Raw genomic sequence first — 22,703 nt, forward strand, 5'->3', positions numbered from 1 at the left:
GAGTCATCCAGGCGAGAGATGATGGTGGCTTGATCAAGGTTGGCAGAGTTGGTGCTGAGAAAGTGTAGCCAGATTCTGGATATATTTTGAAAACATGTGAAAGAGAAGCAGGGATATTTCCAAAGTTTTGGGTCCAACAATTTTGACTATTTGGGTCCAACTATTTTGCCATTGACTCATAGAGATTATCATGAGTTTAGTTTCAGATATGTTTAATAAGTTTGTTAAATCTACAGGGACATCACATCAACATTTTGATGTATGATTATGAAGCTCAGATGAGAGGTCAAATCAAGTGTGTTGATATCATCAAGCAATAGTATGAGGTATGTGGTCATAGGAATATCTGAGGTCTGACCCTTTGGACACCCAAATGTGTAAGGTATTGGGGTGATGGCAATAAATATAAAAGGTTTCTGAGAAAAGCAGTTAAGAAAATAGGAGGAAAACCATAAAAGCATAGCTTAAGATGATGAGATACCTCAAAAAATACTGTTATGAAAGATGAAATAATAAACTAAAAGTTGGTGACTTTGCCACTAAAATTTTTGGGCAGTTGAATTTTTTACTTGCTATCAGTTACATTCATGTACATTGGAAGGAAAATAAGATTATACAATATTTTTTCCATCTATTGTAATTTGAGATCCATGTTCTCCATTCTCATTGCTTAGTTTTACAAATGAAAAAGCTATTCAATGAAATAATATCAGAAAATTTCCCAAACCTGAAGAATGAAAAGGAAAATCATATACAAGAAGAGAATCATATACAAGACTCAGAGAGAAAAGAGTAACTCATGTTGAAAATGCCAACCACCTCTTTAAATACTGGAAGTGAGAATAGTAGTGAAGCCTCAAGCTCTTTGCACATTAATGAGTCATAGGAAACTGGAGATATTTTTTATTTCTAGTTACAATGTGTGTCATATAAGAAGTTTTCTGTGTTTAGTCACTTCCCAGAAGTTTTAGAAGATTCAGAAGAAAAAGAATCTAATTCTTATCTACACACCACTTTTAGTACCCTTTCTTCTTAACTACTCATTTATCAGCAATAATGAATTTGTTTTAGAAACAACTAAAACATGCATTAGTTTTAGAAATAACTAATTACTACTTAATAGCTTATGTATATGTCACAAATTTTTTGTTCACTAAATGATCCCACACATATGCTTTGAAACTACGCTAATAAATTTTTGCCTAAGGAATGACTTTTTCTGTAATAAATATATTCTTTGATATAGAAATTTTCAATGGACAACTACAGCTAATAGGAAACATGGGTGTCTCAAGCCAACATATTTTAATAATGCTACATATTTCCATGACATCTGAAAAGAGATTTACCTGCCTTGCTAATTCAAACAATTGCTAAAATCAAAGTCTTAATTTTTCATTACTTAATGGTTATTAGTAAAAGTAATAACTTAGGGTGTTTGCTCATATCAATTACCCATGCCTGATTTATAAAAAATATTGTCTCTTAAAACATGCCTAAGCAAGGATAAAAGTTTTCTATCAAGTCAAATAAATCCAAAAAATTAACTTATTTTTTTGAAATGTCAAGAATCAATAAATTAGAGAATAAACAAACTTGTTTTGATTTGGTGAAAGAGTTTACTTTTTTTTTCTAATTATTCAATTAAATTTATTTGAATAGGTAAATAATACATTCACATTGTTTACAATGTACACAGAAACAAAATTTTTAAATGTGAAAAATTTTTTTTCCCATTTCATACCTTGTTCTTTTATCACCCCTCCCAGAGGTTTTATATATAATAAGTCATTCCATATATATATATATATATATATGTATATATATATATATATATAAAACTAGGTTCTTAGATATTATTTCAAAGACAATCTTGGAAACATGCATGCTACCGACAAAACCAAAAGTTACATGACTCAATATAATAGTCCTGCTTGCTTATTTTTTATTTGAAGGTATATCTTGTAGATAATTCCCTATTAGTACATAAGAAGCTACTTTTTGTAAGCAATTGCAAATGTTACACTATAAGGATATAACAAAATTTAATTAACCAGTTCTATTTCAAGGAACATTTTCTGGTTTATTATGGAATTTTGCAATTATAACAAAACGCTGCCATGAATAGCACTTTATATAATAGCATGTGATGTAATAATATCTATTGTGGCTCAGTGTTTAAGTGCCCCTGGGTTCTATCCCCTGTACCAAAACAAACAAATAAAAACAACCACAAAAAACATTCTTTAATATTCAAGAGTGACATTTTCCTGCATAGTTGATAGTTCAATAGTTCTTATTTTTATGTTCACTATTAGGAATTGTCTTTTATGTTTTTTGGGGGCCCCCTTTGTTTTTTGGGGGTGGGAGGGGCTTTTATTTGTTTGTTTGTTTGATTTTGGTACCAGGGATTGAACCCAGGACTGCTTAACAACTGAGTCACATTCTCAGTGTTTTTTATTTTTTATTTTGTGACAGGGTCTGGTTAAGTTTCTTAGGGCCTCCCCAAGTTGCTAAGGCTGGCTTTAAACTTGCAATCCTCCTGCCTCAGCCTCCTGAGTCACTGACATTATAGGTGTGTTGCCACGATGCTCAACTTCCTTCTTTGTTTTTAAGTTTAGTTTCCATGAAAATTCTCTTGTAAGGACCACTGCATTGGTGGTGGAGCCATCCCTACCTACTAGTTCATGGTTATCACTTTAGGGTACTTAAGAACCTCCCTTGTTTGGAATCAACTCTGTACCTTAGTTTCTAGCTAGGAATTTTTGCTCTTACCACTGCTCTTAAGCCCTTATCAGAAATTGATGAACTAAAAGTTTCAGAGGTCTGAAGATTGTCTGGGTTCACACCAGAATAGAGGTGAGAAACATTCTTCTACACCCCACAATCCAGCTTGTGCAAAATCTGCCACAAACACAAAGGTAAGTTTGTCTGCTTGACACAAGGAAGAAGGGAAGGATAAACGCCCACCTAAGAACAGGACTGCAGCTATACCACAGCAGTGGGACACCACTGGGCCCTTCCCTAACCTACCAAGCACCCAGTGACAATGATTTGCATTCTACTGTTGGGGTAAGAGCATGGGCATCTGTGGTGCCGGCATCCTTGGAGGGGGATGTGGTTGTTGGACACAGACACCGACTCCTAGCGTCTCCTAGTGGGGATTTCAATTCTGTGATATGCTGAAGGAGAACAAAAGCAACTTGGGTGTAACTGGAGAACTCTTTCTAAATATATTTAATGGTGATGAATTTAAATTCAAACTTAAATGCCATAAGTGCTCCTAAATCCGTTTGCCATGTTGCACTTTATTAACACAGATTGGGCAAAATTCAAGCCTATATGCCAATTTAAAATTGGACCATCTATTTATATTTTGCAAATTATTCTCTTTCTAAGTCAGCCTACTTAATCACTTATTAGTCATTTCATTTATCTTTTTAAAATGTTGGAGTTTTTCTTTCTTTCTGTCTTTAAATCATGCTAGGTGTTCTCAGAGCTTCCTAGATCTGTGGGCTGATAAAAGTATTTAATATCAAAAACAGTCATTATTACCTCAGATATTTTCTTTGGTGCCTTTCTCTTCTTTCAGGAGTCCCCATTATGCACATATCTTTTGTAATTATATCATAACTTTCAGATTTTGTTTCAACTTTTTCATTCTTTCTTTCTGTACATTCCCTTTTCAGAAGGTTTTGTTTACCCTTCTTCCCATTTGCATATTCTTTTCTCAGCCATTTTCAGTCTGTTATGGAAACTATTACAGGCATTCTTCTTTGTGGTACAGTATTTTTTATTTCCAGAATTTTTTTTTCTGACTCTTACAGTTTATATCTCTATTTTTACTTCGTCCAATAATTCTTGTATTTTGCTTCTTCTTTTTCTATTTACATAGTATCATAATTCCTAGTCTCATAATCCCAACATTTCTGATGTATCTGGATCTGATTTTGATGCTTACCCCGTTTCTTCAAGTTGTGTTATCTTTTGGTATGCTTATAATTTTTTGTTGAAATTTGCAATTATCCCATATAATTTATCTTATAATGATGTGTCACCAGATGAAAGAACTGAGGTAAACAGCCCTTTAGTGTAAGGTTTTTTGTTTCTGTACTTAGGAGTTAGAATCTGTTTTCTGTTTTCTAGAATTGTGTATATTGGGAGCTAGTTCCTCTGTTGTTCCTGTTTTCATCTTCACTGGTGTCTTTTGATTTACCTAGAGATTTCCAAAATATGGCCTGAATGTGCAAGGTTTCCTGTCATTTTGTAGGAGCCCTAGTAACATGTAGATAAGGTATGGGGAAAGGGGAAGCATTTCATAGTCCTATGATTGCCTGTCAGTCCTTTAATTAGGTTTTACCTTCTCAAGTACTTCTCAGAGCTTTACCCACTTACCAGTCAGAAAGGAAGATTAGAGGGGGCTGGCACTGGGTAGTTTTCTTCCTTCCTGAAAGATCAGAGCAGGCTGAACTTTGATCTTAATCCTTCCCCAGGTTGGTTTGGTGCTGTTAAAAATATACTGTTAGGTTTTGTAAAGTAGTTTCTGTCAATAGCAGGACTGTTACAAAGAGCAGAATTCTCTGAAAAGCTTCTCAGAATAGTGAGTTTTCCCTCCTGTGCCAAATGAACCACCAGGTTTTTTCTCCAAACGTCACTGTAAGAACAGGATCCTGGAGGTAAAATACATCAAAATGTGGACAGCCATGGAGAGTGGGTCCCCTGAGTTTTCAGTCTTAGGCTTATCCACATTGAGTGTGTAGCTTTATGTCAGTAACAATTTGTTTTCTTACCCCAGGGACAAAAATGCCATAAACCAGATAGCGTCTCAACCACCCAAATGTCTTTCTTACAGTTGTGAATGCTGTAAGTCTGAGCTCATGGTGCCAGTTTCTGGATGGCTTCTGATAAGGGGCCTCCTTTGGGCTGCAGACAGCAGGCTTCTGCTTGTATCCTGACATACCAGAAAAATGGCCAGAGAGTTCTCTGGGATCTCTCCCCTACAATGGACATTAATTTAATTAATGAGGTTCCGCCCTCATGACCTAATTACCCCTTTATAATCACACTGGGATTAGGATTTCAACCTGTGCATGTGAGGTGAGCATAAACATTCAGTCCTACTACTTAGTGATTTTCTTCTAGAATTCTGCTCCAGTAAGATGTGATTCTGTGTGTGCACGTCTGTTTCTTTAACTGTGGTTAGCTCTGTGAGCTCAGTTTTCTGGAGGAACTAAGGAAAGTTGTTGATTTACACTTTGTTTAGGTTTTCCTTCTCATCAGGATGGTAATGACAAATTCTAACTACCTTACATGTTGGACCAGAAATCAAAGACTTGGTAGGTTTTTTAGAATTTGTTTCTACCTTTTAAAGTTCTAGTGCTTATCCATCTCCATTGTTTCTGATTTTTAAAAAAGTCAATCTCCTATCATTATTACACTGAATATGATTTTTCTATGACAACATTCAATATATTTTCTTCATTTTTAATTTTTATTACTTTAAAATTTTATTACTTTAAAATTAAATTTTATTACTTTAAAATCCCCAGTTGTGGTTTTCCTTTTTTTAAGTTCCTGAGGTTTGCCAAGCATATTTCTATGTCAATTATATTTTTTAAACTTCATTTAGAAAAATTTAGCCTCTATTTCTTTAAATACATAAAATATTTGAAATTTTCATTTCATTTATAAGTCTTTTAGCTCTAGGATTTTATTTTTGCTTCTCTCGTGGTTTTATTTTATCCAGTATGATTTACCATTTGCTTTTAAAATTTTTAAAGTACTTATAATAGCTGCTCTCTAGCAATGGTAATAATGGCTTACCACTACGGCTTGTCTGAGTATCTTAACTTCTTTAACATTAAATTGAATTTGTAATCTCTTGTTTTTCCATTATACATGTCCTCAATACTCTCAGTAGTACCTGATTGAATCTCTTGAACAACCTCAAAAGGTGTCCATCTCATGTCAAAACCCATAGCTGGGCATAGTGGGATATGCCTATAGTCTTAGCTGCTAGGGATTAAGTGACCAACATAGTAAGACCCTGTCTCTTAAAATTAAAAAAAAAAAAAAAAACCTAAATGATACAAAAATTTTTTTTCTCAACATATCCCTTGGATTTTGCAAAGTTGTTTAGTACACATTTGCTATTTGATGTTTAATTAGTTAACATGAACATGAATTTTGATAATTAACCCCGAGATGGTTAAATTTTCCTCAATCACAGTATAATTTAAGAAGTCAAAAATTTAACCAAAATCTTCTGAGTGCATAAAAATGGTCAGCCATAATTTATTTTAAAAGTTATAAAATCAATAAGTATCCAATGTATTTTGTATATATTTTATTAGGATTTAATAATATCAAGTGTTAGTAAATGAGATGTCACTATGTATTAAACTCACAGATATAAATGTTCCTACATGAACAGTTTTCAGAGTAAGTATACTTTCCACGGATATAAGCACAATTCTGGTTTTCCTTTCCCATCAGTGGAATTCTGTAGAATTAACAAGAACAACAACTTTTATAAACCAAGGTGTGGTGTGTGCAAATACTAACTTTATCTCAACAAAATCTTAGCAAAAACAATTACAAGCCTAAAGGAATTTTAAAAAGCAAATAAAACAACAAATAAAACTGATATAAGAAAAAAACACCATGCTGCTTAATAGGCTTTACAAATCTTACAAAAAAGTAAGCCTCATGGAAAATATTAAGCACTGTCTAATCCTATCCTGTTTGTGTAATTAGAATTATGAATCAAAAACAAACAAATAAAAGAACATGAAATAGGTTTATAGATTTCTAAACTTATCTAAAACTATGCACAAATTCTCTAAGTCTAGTAAATTAAACATGTAAATGCTCTAAAATGTCGAGTGACTTAGAAAGGGCTAGGAAAATTTTCCCAATTATTTCCTATACATTGGTCCTCATAGTTCTTTCCTTTGTTTTTTTTTTTTTTTTTTTTTTTTTTGCTATTTCTGTGGTGTACACAGGTCATGCACACACATACACACTACTCTAAGAAAAGTCCAATTTATCCAAGCACTATACTTACAGACTTTTCTTCACGTCTGTACCATCTTCCCATAACCAGGACCCATCCGTTTCATTCATTTTGAGACCTAGCCATCCAACCATTCCAAATGTTGATAAGACATCCTATTGGAAAAATATTTCATAATCCAGAAATGTGCATATATTACCATCTGTTCCTTCCTGACTCAGTGATAAGTGGTAAAAGTTCTCCCAAAGGCTTGCATACACCCGCATAGTATTAATAGACCCCCACCTCAAAATAGTACTTCTGTATTAGTTTGCTTTTCTTGCAGTATTACATATTCTAATGATAGTTTCTCTAATTTCGCCTTGAGAAAATAAACTCAAAATAAAATATCATGCATCCTTGAGAACACTGAATTTGCCAAATTATAGTGTTCATCACTAATGCTTCAAAACCAAAGATGGTCACAATGTGAAAGAAAAGTAGGATTGTCTGCCTTACCAGCTCTTCTTGGGTCTCTATCCTCAGAAGATGAGAATTCAGTTCCATACAGGCAGTGCGGCTTTCTGGCCAGGTTTTGGCTTCATTGAAAAAATGATAGTAACTATTTCCAAACCCAATCCAGTTGTGAAAACTAAGATCACAGGAACATTCTAAGAAATATAAGCATATTAATTGGGTAACAGAGTAGCAACTGTTATCATACAGCTATAAGATTCATGTGTTTGTAATACAGATGAATATTAGACTGTGCTGATGGTAGAACCCATGGCTCCACCATCTAGGCAAGTGCTCTACCAGGGAGCAGCATCCCAGCTGTAAGCACTTTGGTACCATTTCTGAGCAATCTTTGCACAATCCATAGCTAACCATAAATAATAAATAAAACAATTTTGCACGTTTTGAAATTTTCCACAGGAAAATAGTATAAAATATAGTTTATAGGAAAATATTTCAAATCATAATCATATTTAACATGATTAAAATGAGGTACATGTTTAAATGCTAAACAATATACAATAAAAACACAAAAAGCAATTACTGAATGATTTCAATTCTGTTGGAAATTATTATTAATAATCATTTTGGATATGCAAAATAAAATGCTGTAATTCTTTGAAACTGATGTTTCAATTATTTATAAATGAATCCTTTTGCATAGCTTCTTCATTTTGTAATTTCTTATAACCATCAAAATACAGTTTAAAGTTACTTTTGTCCTTTAGAAAATTGACTGCATTTCCTTCTCTCTTTGAGATGTTGGTTTGTATCTGTAAGGGATCCCACGAAACCACGCCAGACACAGGAAATCACATAAGGGAGTTTATTAAGCAAACAGAGTGTCTCCCTGCAGGGTAAGAGAGAAAATGAGAGGAAAAGAAAGGGAACGAGAAAGGGCGCGTGCAAGAAAGTGTGAAAGCGAGGAGGATAGAGAAGTGAGTAGGAGAGAAAGATGAGGAAAGATGGCTGGGTAGCTACAGTAAAGCAATTGAATTGTGCTGGGCTAACAGGGGACCAATATCGGAGAAGGATACTTGCAAGCTGACTGATGAACCAATAGCTAGCTAGGATGTTCACAGACTGACAAGTGGTTGGGAGGCAGGGAAAATGGCTGCACTGGAAAGGTCAGGGGGAGCAGCTTTTTACATTACAGTATCCATCTCCTCAAGTTTATTTCAATAGCAATGTATATTTAATGAGACAAATTATATTATCTTACATTTTTGTTAATTTATTGAGATAATACCAACATCTTTTTCATTCAGTATACATATATTTTTGCAGGTAATATTGTAGCAGGTAATTAACCCAGGACTGGATACAAAATAAACTAAGGACACTGTCTGTAAAAATTAGTGCCTGGGAAAGGGAGAGAGTTCTCTCCCCTTTCCCACCAAATGGTTTTATTGGGAACTTAATTAGCACCATTCACTCCTTCCTTTTGGATTGTAAAGGATTTTCCCTAGGACCTAACTACTTTCCTTTGAAGTGCAATCACCCCTGTGAAGGTCCCAGGCCCAAGGCTAGAGATTTACCAAAGGCCTTCTAAGAGGAGCCAGTAGCCTTAATGCACTCTGCTTCTGAAACATGCTTTCTGCTTGAAAACTCTTACACACAATCATATATTGTTTTTTGAAACATTATGCACAACTATATATCGTTTTATACTAGAAAATGTATGACACTAGATAGCCTATAAATGTTATGAGAAGCTGGCAAGGGCGTCCCTTTGGTTCCACCTGCATAAAATGAAGTTTGGTTCCTCCCACTCCTTGAGTGCCCTTGGCAGTTTCTTGCCTGATTCCCATAACAATATACGTGTCAGAGAAAGTAGACCAAGTAGATCAAGATTAATAAAGCTAATATAATAAGGCCACTATTAACTATCACATAATAAAAAACATTAATAATTGCCTGTGAACTTAGTATTTATCATATAATAATTTATATTTGTACTATTTTCTTTTATGATCATTTCACTCATATCTTTTACCTCTATCTTCACCTGAGAAGTTATTCTTTTTCATATTTCCTTTCTCTATCCCTTGGATTACTTAAATGCCTAAGTTCCCCTTGCAGGTTTTCCCAAACTTTTTAGTATGCTGAATAAAAACACTTGCTAAGCCATTTGTTGTGAGAGTTTACTGCTATTGTGAAATAATTGGCACCAGGACACGTTGCTTTATCACTGCAATTTTCATATTCTGCCTTCACTCCCCTCCTTGACCTGAATGTGTATCTCCCAAACATAAAGCTTACTCATTGTATTTCTTGATTTAGCCTTAATTAATTAATTAATTTTTTTGTACCAGGAATTGAACACAGGGGCACTTAATCATTGAGCCACATCCCCAGTCCTTTTAAATATTTTATTTAGAGATAGGGCCTCACTAAATTGCTCAGACTGACTTTGAACCTCTGATCCTCCTGCCTCAGCTCCCAATCTGCAAGGATTACAGGCATACGCCATCACACCCAGCTTTACCCTCAATTTCTTAAAACTCTGAGGCAAAGACTAAGTTCATGTTTGGTCCTTTTCTAAAAATAGCATATTTCCCATTCAGCCTTTTTGTGTGTCTTTAATTCCATTTTTAATCCCACTGTTGATATTTGAAAGACCACTGGTTTTATTCCCTGATTATTACATTAGCTGAATGTATTAGCATCTAATTATTTTGCTTGTTATTTCAACTAAGAAACATTCATGACTTTTCACCCCTTGCAATTTAGTGTTTAGCATCCTTGGGATACTACTGAAGCCTGAGCAGGGGGCAAAAGACAGTGTAGATTAAAAAATAATTGGATCCAAAGGGGAGATGGGTCTGGCTCAAAAGGAAAGGAAATCAAATGCTGTTATCTCCAAAGCCCTTCCCCGCCCCCTCCACCTGTTTGCCCCCAGGGAATTGTTCCTCCCTACAGGAGTTATTAATTAATGCCTCCTGGCCTGTTCCCTTCCTGCCCAGGATCACTCCACCTTTGGCCCACAGTTTGGTCAGGTAGACAAGACAAGGGAAGGAGGGAATGAGAACAAAGGAAATCTAAAAAGTATAGTAAGGGGCAGGGCACCCCCACTTCTTTGGATATCCAGCTCTGGTACCCCTTCTCTGCAGAAAAGTCTATCTCTGTTCTACTTTTGCTTTTTATGCTTGCCTCCGTGTTTCTCCAGAAACAGAATTGGGCCCTGATTGATTCTCATCATCTCGGATATACTACCAATCCAGAATCAGAAGGCAATGTGACTGTGACTTCTAAGAATGCCTAACTGAGAAATGACAGAGAGGTCTTTATTTTCAACTAGAATTTAATTCCACTTTTAATCCTGCTGAAAATGAATTAAAAATTAAAATTATTAATATCTCCAAGTATTATATAATAATCTAATTTTCAACTCTCTTGCTCAAATTAAAGCCTCATTCTTTATCTTGCAGCCGTTGAACGTGGGTAGCACTATTATTAAGATCAAAAATACTTCCAAACAGTGATAGCTTTGATGTCAGAACACCTCTCCAATTTTAAGCTACAGCTATTTTGGATGCTTGATGACTTTTCTTTTTTTAAATTAGAAATCTAGAGGGAAAGCCAAAAAGATATTTAATTTTTAAGAAATTTTGTCTATCTAGACCTTTGAAGCTAGGCAGAAGATCAAGGGAAGCTGGACTTCGTTGATATAGTTGATATATAAATACAGATGCCTGAGCTGGAGAACACCAGCCCGTGGGGAGAGATTGGAGCAGGAACTCTGGCTTCCAACCCTCAAGACTACCTCTGCTCTCCTAGGCTCTCAGAGATTGACTTATACTACTCTCAAGGTTAGAAGTACAATGAGAGCAGTAACAGAATAAGAAACGAAGAGAAACAAAGGTGAGGAAGAAAAAAAGAAGATAATACAGAATGACTGGAAAGAACATTAGCAGAGAGAAAAGCCAACAAAATGTTTAAATGAATTTCTACAAGAAAGAAAGTAACTAATAGAGTATTAATTCATGAGGGAAATAAAAAGAGATGAAACCATAAAGGGCCAGCTATTAAGAAACAAGATTACACCAGGTGTGGTGGTGCACACCTGTAATCCCAGTGGATGAGGCAGGAGGATCAGGAGTTCAAAGCCAGCCTCAGCAAAAGCAAGGTGCTAAGCAACTCAGTGAGACCCTGTCTCTAAATAAAATACAAAATGTGGCTCAGTGGTTAAGCAACCCTGGATTTAATCCCTGGTACCAAAAAAAAAAAAAAAAAAAAAAAAAAGAAACAAGATTACTCACTTTTCAGAAGTCTTAAAGAGATCAAACTGAAAGTAGTAAAATACTACAGAGGGTGAGTATCAGGCATGGGAGAGAACAAATTAGATTGAAAACATGTTAAGAAACCCTAGTTGCCATGTTCCCTATCCCAGGTTAACCTCCCATTCCCTTAACCTATAGTGCAAACAAAAAAATCGAAATTTAAGAAATCGAAATCAACTGGTAGATGACTCAGGTGTGTGAGGGAAGCAGCGGGCAAGTGAGAAGGGCTGAGACCAATTACAGCAGGACTCAGTCTAGGTCCACTAGTGAGTGAAGCTACCTTCAAACCTTTTCTCTAAAACAGCACAGATTGAGCTAATAATTCTTAGAGGAAAAGTAAACTCACAATAGCCTCAACAAACAAACAAACACAACAACAACAACAACAACAAAAACCCTTGGAAATCAATCTAACAAAAGTTAGTTAAAAGACCTCTGGGAATCAATTTAACAAAAGAGGTGAAAGACCTCTATAATTAAAACTACAGAACACTAAAGAAAGAAATGAAAGAAAACCTTAGAAGATGGAAAGATCTCCCATATTCTTGGATAGGCAGAATTAATATTATCAAAATGCCCATACTACCAAAAGTACTATACAGATTCAATGCAATTCCAATTAAAATCCCAATGACATTCTTCATAGAAATAGAAAAAGCAATCATGAAATTCATTTGGAAAATGAAAAAGTAAGAGACCCAAAATAGCCAAAGCAATCCTTAGCAGAGGGTATCACAATACCAGACCTCAAACTATACTACAGAGCAATAGTAACAAAAACAGCATGATATTGATACCAAAATAGGCAGGTAGACCAGTGGTACAGAAGACACAGAGACAAACCCACATAAATACAGTTACCTTATACTAGACAGAGGTGCCAAAAACATACGATGGAGAAAAGATAGTCTCTTCAACAAATGGTGCTGTGAATACTGGAAATCCATATGCAGTAAAATGAAATTAAACCCCTATCTCTCACCCTGTACAAAACTCAACTCAAAATAGATCAAGGACCTAGGAATTAGACAGAGACCCTGAATCAAATAGAAGAGAAAATAGGCCCAAATCTTCAACATATCAGCTTAGGACCAGACTTCCAGTACATGATTCCCAAAGAGCAAGAAATGAAAGCAAGAATCAATAAATGGGATACATTCAACATAAAAAGCTTTTTCTCACAAAGAAAACAATTGATCATGTGAAAACAGAGCCTACAGAGTGGGAAAAAATCTTTTCCACATGCACTTCAGATAGAGCACTAATCTCCAAAATTTATAAAGAACTTAAAAAACTTTACACTCAAAATACAAAGAACCCAATCAAGAAATGGGCTAAGGAACTGGGCAGACACTTCATAGAAGAAGAAATACAGTTGATAGACAAACATATGAAAAAATGTTCAACATCTCTAGTAATTAGATAAATGCAAATCAAAACCACCCTAAGATTTCATCTCATTTCTATTAGAATGGCTATTATCAAGAATACAAGCAATGATAGGTGTTGGTGAGGATGTAGGGAATAAGGCACATTCATACATTGTTGGTGGGATTGCAAATTGGTGCAGCCATTCTGGAAAACAGTATGGAGATTGCTCAAAAAACTTGGAATGGACCCACCATTTGACCCAATTATCCCACTCCTTGGTTTATACCCAAAGGACTTAAAATCAGCATACTCTAGTGATGCAGCCACATCAATGTTCATAGCAGCTCAATTCGCAATAGCTAAATTGTGGACCCAAACTAGATGCCCCTCAATAGACGAATGGATAAAGAAACTGTGGAATATATACACACAATGGATTGTTACTCAACCATAAAGAATAATAAAATTATGGCATTTGCAGGTAAATGGATGAAGTTGAAGAATATTATGCTAAGTGAAATAAGTCAATCCACAAAAACCAAAGGCTGTTTTCTCTGATAAGTGAATGATGATACATAATGGGGGTGGAGTGGGGTGGGGAAGGGGTAAGGGTAGAATGGAGGAACCTTGGATTATATAAAGGGAATTGAGGGGTGAGGAGGGGGTGGAGGGAAGGAAAGATAATGGAATGTGACAAATATCATGACCCTATGTACATCTATGATTACACAAATTGTGTGATTCTATATTGTGTACAACCAGAGAAATGAAAAGTTGTACCCCATTTGTGTACAAGGAATCAAAATAAGATGAAATAATGTAAAACCCAAAAAATAAATAAGTAAAATAAATAAATTTTTAAAAAAGTAAACGAAAACTTCCCTCTGAGTAATATAGCTTTTGGAAAGTAACATGGAGCTCCTGGGTAACCTGAGGCATGGCTCCCTCTTCCTCAAACGGAATTCTACTCAGCTTTTTAATGCAGTGTCTTTGTGTTTCTAAGCAGTAGGTGGTAAAAAGACGTTTGATATTAAGTCTCCAACACAGAATAAATAAATAAATAAATAAATAAATAAAATTGAAAACCGATCCATTTCAAATAAAAATGTAGATGGCAAAATAAACATCCAGAACATCACCTCTATAGATAAAATTTTCTCTTACACTCACTCATCCTCATTTATGAATTTCTGGATTTCATTTTTCAAATTAGTGAGACAAGAACTCAGAAAGAAGAAATGCAGTGAGCTGGGTTCTGCTACAACCTTGGATGGCATCACTTGTCATTAAGAGCTGCAACACTATTCCACCCGAAGAGGCCTGCAGTTTATGCAGACCCCACCTGCCAGCAGAAGCTGAGAAACTGGTTTCATTATGATCATAATTGCCTAAGGCCTGCACAGATCCAAACATAACTTATTTAAATAAAAACGTTCAATCATTATATAATTATGTCAAAATGAATTACTGTCATGTATAACTAAAAAGAATCAATAAAAAATAAATTAAAGTTCTTAAATTGTCTACAAAGTAAAACCTCCAGACTTTCAATTAATGACTCGTAGAGTTTGAAACTGGCTTTTAAAAAATGGACATGAAAACCTGGTCTTTCAATCAAAGATGTCACTAGCTCATAATTTCTTGTGCAAAACACGAATTCTTCCCTGCAAAAGTAACTTTTGACCTGTGAAGAGGAATGACCTCCAATCAACAAGCAACTTGTCCTCTTTCCCTTCCTATGAATTCCCTCCACAACCAACTCACCTGGTAGGCCAATCTGAACTTAGAGCTCCTGGCAACTTGCTGGTTGGTTGCACAATAAAGATTTTTCATTTTTCAAAAACCTAGTGCCATACTATTTGTTTCTATGTACTTCAGGTGGTGAGTCCCTGTTTGATAACATCATTATCTGACTAAAAACAATTTGTCAATTACTTGTCTGGTAATGTACATTTTGAATGTTTAGTGTAGAGTTATTGTAAATAAAATATCTACAAACATTGGTATACAAGTCTCTTGTGAACATAGTTTTCATTTTTGTTGTTCAAATGTCAAAGAGGTGAGCTAGAACTTAGTGCCCTGCAAATCCTGACCTACTTGACATTGTCAACCTTTTCTGTTGTGGTAATTCACTGGGATTTAATTTATGTTTCCTAGGATTCCTTTCTATTCAATTTTTTGTTTTTATTTTCAAACTAGGTGAATTGAAAAAAAACACCAGCAATATGAATGATTCATGCTTGGTATACTATATATATTTAAATTAACATTTTCTCTTAATAATAACAAAACCATAGATAGTAATACTTACATTTATAATATTTAGGGTTTTTCTCACTTTCTTCTGTGTCATCTCCCTTATTTTACCTTGTATTTCCCAAATAAGGGATGATCATATGATTAGTCTGAATTTGTCTATCATGATTCATTGAAGTTAGATTTGAAGAGAAGTCATAATCTTTAGCCCTAATAATCAAAAGTATTGGAAGTGGCCTGGCCAGAGTTAATACTCACCATTATTTTTAGAAGAAAGGGTGGATATTGTTTTGTTTTGCTTCTCTCTTCTAGAAAGTACTGTGACAAAAGTTATAATTAATACCACTTAAAATATAATTATTAAGATAATGTAAAATTCATTCTTAATGACAAATATATGTGTATATGGATACAGATACATATATATATATATATACACACACACACACATTTTATTGCTGGTATTCTTGTTGCAATAAGAACATATTATTTACTTAATTACTTACAGTTTGAAAGCAAGACACCCACTGTTGTCAGCAAAACCATACACAAGACTCCTAGGATGCCAGATATCACTTTCCAAGCTGCAGATTCAGGATCTAAAAGTAAAAGAAAGGAGAACAATGATTGAAAGTTCTCTTTTCTCAAAATCAGCAAATATAAAAAGCAAAGATCATTGCATCTCACTCTTAGAGGGCAGCTTCACATTTTCTAATGCTTCAATGGGGTCATGATCAAATCAACAATTTTTCACTGCTCTAAGAACCCCAGTTCCTTGCTCTCCAAATTCCCTCCCTGACTATTGGCTCTAAAATTCACTTTTCCCTTATCCAGTTTGAAATCCACCCTCACCAACATCTTAGAGCCTCCTCTACCTGGTGTTCTACAAATTATTAACTCTGGGTAATCCTGAAACATGTTCTCTCTGCTAGTAAATTTGAAGACAAAGTACACTTAGAGAAAATACAACTGTCATACAAATAAAAACATGCCATGAAAAGAAAATGTTGATTTCTAAATCCCACATGATCTTTAAAATTAATTTAGCAACCACTCAATCAATATATCAGTCAAGGGGAAGTAATAATAAATAACATTTTTCTTTCTTTTTTTTTTTTTTTAGGCAACAAATAAATATGGGAAATATGGGAACATTTTTTACAGGTTTCACCTAGACACATGAGACCTAGAAATAGTCTCTGATAAAGTGACATTGCACTGGGTTTTGGGGAAACATTTTGCAGCATGGAAGTATGGGGGACTTTCCACCCAGAGAAGCAGTATCTAATGCTCTTGGATTTGTTGCTTCCAGGAAACAAATTACAGTCATTCTGGAACTCTGGAAGCCAGAGGGCAGTAGAGGAGAACAGGTTAAATTCAAGGAGACAATTTTTCACTTGTGTTTTATTTGACTGCTCTTCTTATTTTGGAATACTTTGTTTTATACCTCCCTCTGGTCATGTATTCACATGTCTTAAACTTTCCTATGCTCAAATCTTACCTGTTGCTTCTCTATGACAGATGTTTCCTTCCTATATTATCCATCTGCAATCTTACCTACTAACATTAGTCTTTCACACCTGTCCCAGTCTCTGCCTAGAGATTCTTATATCCAATTTCTTTGTGCACATGTTACTCTGAACTACCAAGAGACATTGGAATGCCATATATCATCTGACTTTAACTACATTAGTCACTAATGATAGCCTATTTTTCTAATGGTACAGAAAATTACTTCCAATCACTTAAACTAAGAACCTTGTTAAAATATTTTGAAACAACATTTAATTTCTTCCCTTTATCTCCATTATCTCATTAATTATGAAGTCTTTTAAGTTTTATCTTTAAAATATTCTCAAAGTTCTATAATCTTTCAATCCTGTGACAATAATTTATGTTAGTATTTTTGATTCTTGTAGTTACTACTCTTTTATCTTTTGAGGTTGCATGTTCGGTCCAGAGCAGGCCAATAGTAAAAGTTCAATAAATACATGATGCTGAATTAAGGCTGAATTGAATTAAAAACTAGCATCAATAATTTTTAAAATAGCCTAGAAATAAACAGAATTTCAAAACTTCTATTCTATTAAGTATAAACTTCTTAAAAATAAAACAATTCTGTTGGAATCTGGGTCAATGTTTTAGAGAAAATGAACATAGATTATTTAAGAGAGAATCTATTCCATGAAGTATCCTGAAAAAGCTAGGGAAGGTGCTAAAAAGATAATTAGTGTACTGTGAAAATTTTATAATGGTTTTGAGAGGAGTAATCTTCCAAATCTCTATTTTAAACAAAATACTTAGAGTACTTTACCTTTTTTTCCTCTAACAAAGCATTTTTTGTGTTGGAGGTGAGAAGTTCTAATGAATTTCAGCTGTACATAGTTTACAGGCTCTTCACTTGATATTATAGGACCCTGCTTTTCCTTGGGTATTCTTCGCTTCTGTTGACATTTGAAAAATTTTATTTCTGTGTAATTTGCCTCTTTCTTGTTTAGTATACATTCATTTTGTTTATTCTGAGGCATTTTGCAATCTGAAAACACCTGGATAACTTCAGCTAATCTTGATAACTTGCTTCTTTTGTTCTTCAAGATCTATGAAACAAAAATGTAAAGAAGAGTGAAGTGCATCATTAAGTCAATGAATAATGTACTCATTCTGACTTACAAGAATTTAGATCCAATATTATAGGGTGAAACAAGAGGAAATACAAGTCTTAATTTCTCTCTGAACTTCCTGTCTTCCTTATTCAGAAGAATAATTTTACCTTCACTTAACAAGATCAGAAAAATTAAAAATTTAAATTAGTCACTTTATTTTAAATCAGGAATATATAAAGCTTATTATTGAAAAAATGTATTATTCAGTGGATTCTATTTTTAGTAGGAAGAAAACAGACTTATTTTAGAAACTTGGCAAATTAACATTTGAATATAACCATGTACCTCTCGAGTTGCTTGCCTAACTGAGTTTTTAAATCAAGTATATCAGTTATTTAGCAATCACGGAGGGAAACACAGACCACCCAAATTAGTGAGAAAACCTCAATGGACCACCAAAAACAAGGGAATTTTGTAGGTACTCACAAAATAAAACATAAACGTGAAATTTTCATTTAGAAATACATGTGCAAATTAAAATAGAACAATATTCACCTTTGATAATACTACATATTTTAATTGATAATTTTTAATTAGCCAGGGATTATGAGTAGAAAATTATCAATATTTTTAAAAGTAACTATACTGACTTTTCAATTTGAATTATTCATCCTACAGATGTCAAGTATTTATTTGAAGATATACAATGCATAGGTTTTGTAATTATTTATTTCTACTAATAGATATTTTGAAAAACAAAACAAAATACAAAGATTATTAACAGAAGTGATAGTGACTAAGTGTTGTTGAATAAGTTATGGTACTTCTATCCACTGGAACATAATCAATAGCTTAGATAAAAAATAATCTAGGAGGAGAAGGAGAGGGAAAGTGCTGGGGAGTGATATTGGCCAATTAAATTGTTATATTGCAAGCATGTATGAATATATAACAACAAATCTCACCATTATGTTCAACTATAATGCACCAATAAAAAAGTGTGGGAAAAAGAAAAAAATAATAATATAGAATATGGTGATAGAATCAGATGGAAAACTGGTTCCAAATGGAAACATTATATATGTACTTTACTAATTTCATATAATGTGCTTGAACTTTAGATAAACCAAAATGTTAAATGTGAGCCAAGACACATAAGAGAATGAAAAGAAAGTACAGATAAATAATTATAACTTTAGTCACACACAGAGAAGGAAGAATTTGAACTATAAATATGTCCTTTTTTATAATAGAATTTAATCATAGGTAAGCATATGAAAAGACATATTTCACTGCTAATCAAAGAAATACAAACAAAAATATTAATGATATATCATTTTCAACTATAACACCAGTAAATATTTACAAAAAACAACAATTGCAAAAGCTGGACAATATGCAGAACAGGAAAGCAGGCATCATCCACATTAGCCTCCAGAAAATGTACATTCTGTCACCACCTTTCTCCACAGAAACATGTCACTAACTAAAAAAGTCAAATAGTGCATGCACCTGTTGAACAAGCCCTTCAAAATAGTTAGAAAATGATGGTTTATGCAGTTAAATAATATAATTTATATAGTTAATATAATTTGATATAAAGAGGCGAGGCAGTTGGCAAAATAAAATAAAAAGAAACTTCCAACATGAAAGAAACACAAAGGAGATCTGGATTCATATCTCAAACTATTTTTTATAAATGAATACAAGCCATAGTCTTACAGAAATTATTTTCTCCCAAAGCTATCACTTAACACATTCTCTGTTGAGACCTGAATTAATATCCAAAAATGACAGGTACTTGTAACATGAAAGAAGCAAACAAGTAAAAAAGTAATACTTACCCACCAGTAGAATCAATTTAAATATTTTATAAGAGACTCTTAGGGATACTCAGTGTAAAATAGCTGCAGTGAATTAATAAAATTATACAACTGATAATGTGGTGTAAAAACGTGTAGGCAAGAATTTAAATAAAAAGAAACTCAAAATGACATGATATTTTGAATCAGTCTGTTAAAAAAAAAAAAAAGGAAGTTCTTGTAACTGTTGATTTGTAGCTCACCACCCCCACAAAATGAGGGAGAGAAAATGTTGCTAAGAATATCCTTATCAAGTCTGCAACCTCAGAGGAAAATAAAAATCAACCAAATTACTAGTTGCATTAGAGAGTACATGGAATGAGGGTCCCACAGAATACGTAGTGTGTAGATCTGTGAGGATAGAAATTATTTTTGTAGCTTTTCAGTTAACTTATAATTAATACTTCTCGGTGGAAGTTAATGCCAGAATCCATTCCAAAGTGTTTGCATTTTCTTTATTATAGTAAAATATGATATATTATAATCTGGTATAGAATGAGCAATTATATCAATTAAAAATAATTTGAAAAGAATAATTTTAATAAAGATTTTAAATTATCAAAATAAAAATATGGCTAGAGTCATATCTGATATTATTTATCTAACAAAGACATGTCATACTTTTGTAGAAACTACTTTCTCCTCAAGATATAATTTAATACATTTGCTGGTCTCAAGTTTTAAATATAAAAGAAATTACCTTACCATACATTTCCAAGTTTGACTCTCTTTGGCTGAATCTGATTACTTGGAATAATGGTGTTCACATCACTCTCCTGAAACCTTTCTCTTTATTTATTTCCCTTTTCATGTTGCCTCTGTTCCCCAAGAATTCTCCTATTTCATCCATGATGACTCATAACCCTCTTAATTCCTCACTTCCCATAGGCATGGTCCTCCTCCATCCTATCCCTAAGTCTCTTTACCTTCTCATCTCTAAATATGTTCTCCTCCATGCAACCTCAGCCAGCTACTTCCATAGGAGTAGTTTTTAATCTAACCTTTAAATCTTTTCTCAGAAATGATTTATTGAAGTCTGGATGGGGGTTGGGAATGTAGTTTAAAGATAGAGTGGCTGCCTGGCATGCACAGGTCCGTGGGTTTGATCTCCACACCACATACACACACACACACACACACACACACACACACACACACAATGTCTGCATAGTCTTTAAATTTTGTGTATAACGTAGTATAACATAATTCGGTATGATAATATCATGATAATTGATATAATCCTTAAATGGTGCACCTCAAAAATGTTCCATTAGTGTCTCCCACCTGAATATACAACATCACATCTCTAACCTGTTGGTTTCCATCTCTTTCCAACATAAAAATGCTGTAATTTTATTAGCTCCTCCAGCCTCATCTCTAACTCTACTATTATAATATATCAATCTGTCTTTCATAACATTTTCCAGAAACAGAGATGTGATTTATAAACATCTTGTAATGAACTGAAACTCCATACTACCCTGGGGAACAGAGACTCTCTTATCACCACATACAAGGGCACACCTGACCAATATTAAGACAATGATCAACCAGAACACAGTCTGACCAAGACTGCTTGACTTTGCATATTTATTGCCCTTGTCTATGTAATTTGGAAACTCATATCAGTACCTCCAAAGTCAGAATTGGAAAGGCTGGCCCCCTTTGTCTTCCCAAAATGACCATACTGATTAAAGTTCTTTACCTGCTTTTCACCATTACTATTTGTTTTAGACCTGATATGTTGGCACTCTGGCTTAGGAGTTCAGTAACAACATAAATTCATTGTCACCGATATGAACATATTTGAAGACTATTAGAAATCCTATTATGTTTTTCTGGTCACCACTTTTCAACATTGAAATTAATTTTATTACATATTCTCACCTTAATATATTTATGACTACTCCACATCCTCCCTGATTCCCACAAGATGACCTATGTTTACAGAGAAATAATAGTCACCAGATTATCAGACTGAAAATCTCTCAGCTACCTATTTCTATTTGATGCTTCCTGTCATATTTCTGTATTCTTAGAAAGCTAGGCTCTTTTTACTCTTTGATGAAGCCAATTTCATCTATGTTTGGATCCAGTCACTACTTCCACCCATATGCTATTTTCACTTATCTTTCTTTTTCATTGTTCAATGTTTCCTTAGTAGTATCCTTCTCATTCATCTTAAAACTATCTGCAGCTATCGCACTTCTCTAGCATGTATGAGGCAATGGACTCAATCGTCAATGCAGCGAGAAAAAAAAATGCAATTTTTAACTTCATCTGACCTTAAAAATCAAATTTGATCACACTTCAGAACAGTTATTTGAAGATAGATGGCACAAAACCACATACTTTTTCTGCCAGTGGCAATTTTGCTCTCTGCTTTTCCATCATGTTGTGATGCAGTCAGGGAAGCCCTTGCCAGACATCGTGCCATTTGAACTATTCACCTACCTTAATTATGAACAAAACAAACTTCATTTCTTTAAACATTACCCAGTATAAGGTATTTTGATGTAGTCACACAAAATGGACTGAGACCCTTGTGTTAACAAGTGAAGTTGGAGGAAAAAAGAAAAATGTGATGATGAAAGAACAGCTTTATCTAAACTCAGTCATCCCTATAAGTAAAACTTACAGGTGTTTACTTGGCATCACTTAAGAACTGTTAGTCAGTTTTGCATCACTGACCAAAATTCTTGACAAGAACAATTTAAAAGAGGAAAAGTGTATTCTGGCTTGAGATTTCAGAGGCCTCATTCTGCTGATTCCTTTGCCCTGAGCCCTAGGAGAGGTAGAACATCATGATGGAAGGAAA

The 22,703-nt window shown here is 34.1% G+C and overlaps 1 protein-coding gene across 1 annotated transcript; it reads right to left on the minus strand.

Annotated features, from left to right (window-relative positions):
- Nucleotides 1–6,294: 6,294 nt before the first annotated feature.
- LOC124983995 (killer cell lectin-like receptor subfamily I member 1) lies at nt 6,295–19,981 on the minus strand. Its single transcript, XM_047551734.1, has 7 exons — nt 19,868–19,981; nt 17,735–18,017; nt 15,927–16,019; nt 15,679–15,738; nt 7,514–7,665; nt 7,067–7,170; nt 6,295–6,502 (listed from the first exon to the last, which is right to left on the minus strand). The coding sequence occupies exons 2-7, from the start codon at nt 17,946–17,948 to the stop codon at nt 6,391–6,393; spliced, it is 735 nt and encodes a 244-aa protein (XP_047407690.1). The 5' UTR covers nt 17,949–18,017; nt 19,868–19,981; the 3' UTR covers nt 6,295–6,390.
- Between the last annotated feature and the right edge of the window lie 2,722 nt (nt 19,982–22,703).

The sequence above is a fragment of the Sciurus carolinensis genome, chromosome 4, assembly GCF_902686445.1.
Source record: "Sciurus carolinensis chromosome 4, mSciCar1.2, whole genome shotgun sequence".
In the NCBI taxonomy this organism is placed as follows: domain Eukaryota; kingdom Metazoa; phylum Chordata; class Mammalia; order Rodentia; family Sciuridae; genus Sciurus; species Sciurus carolinensis.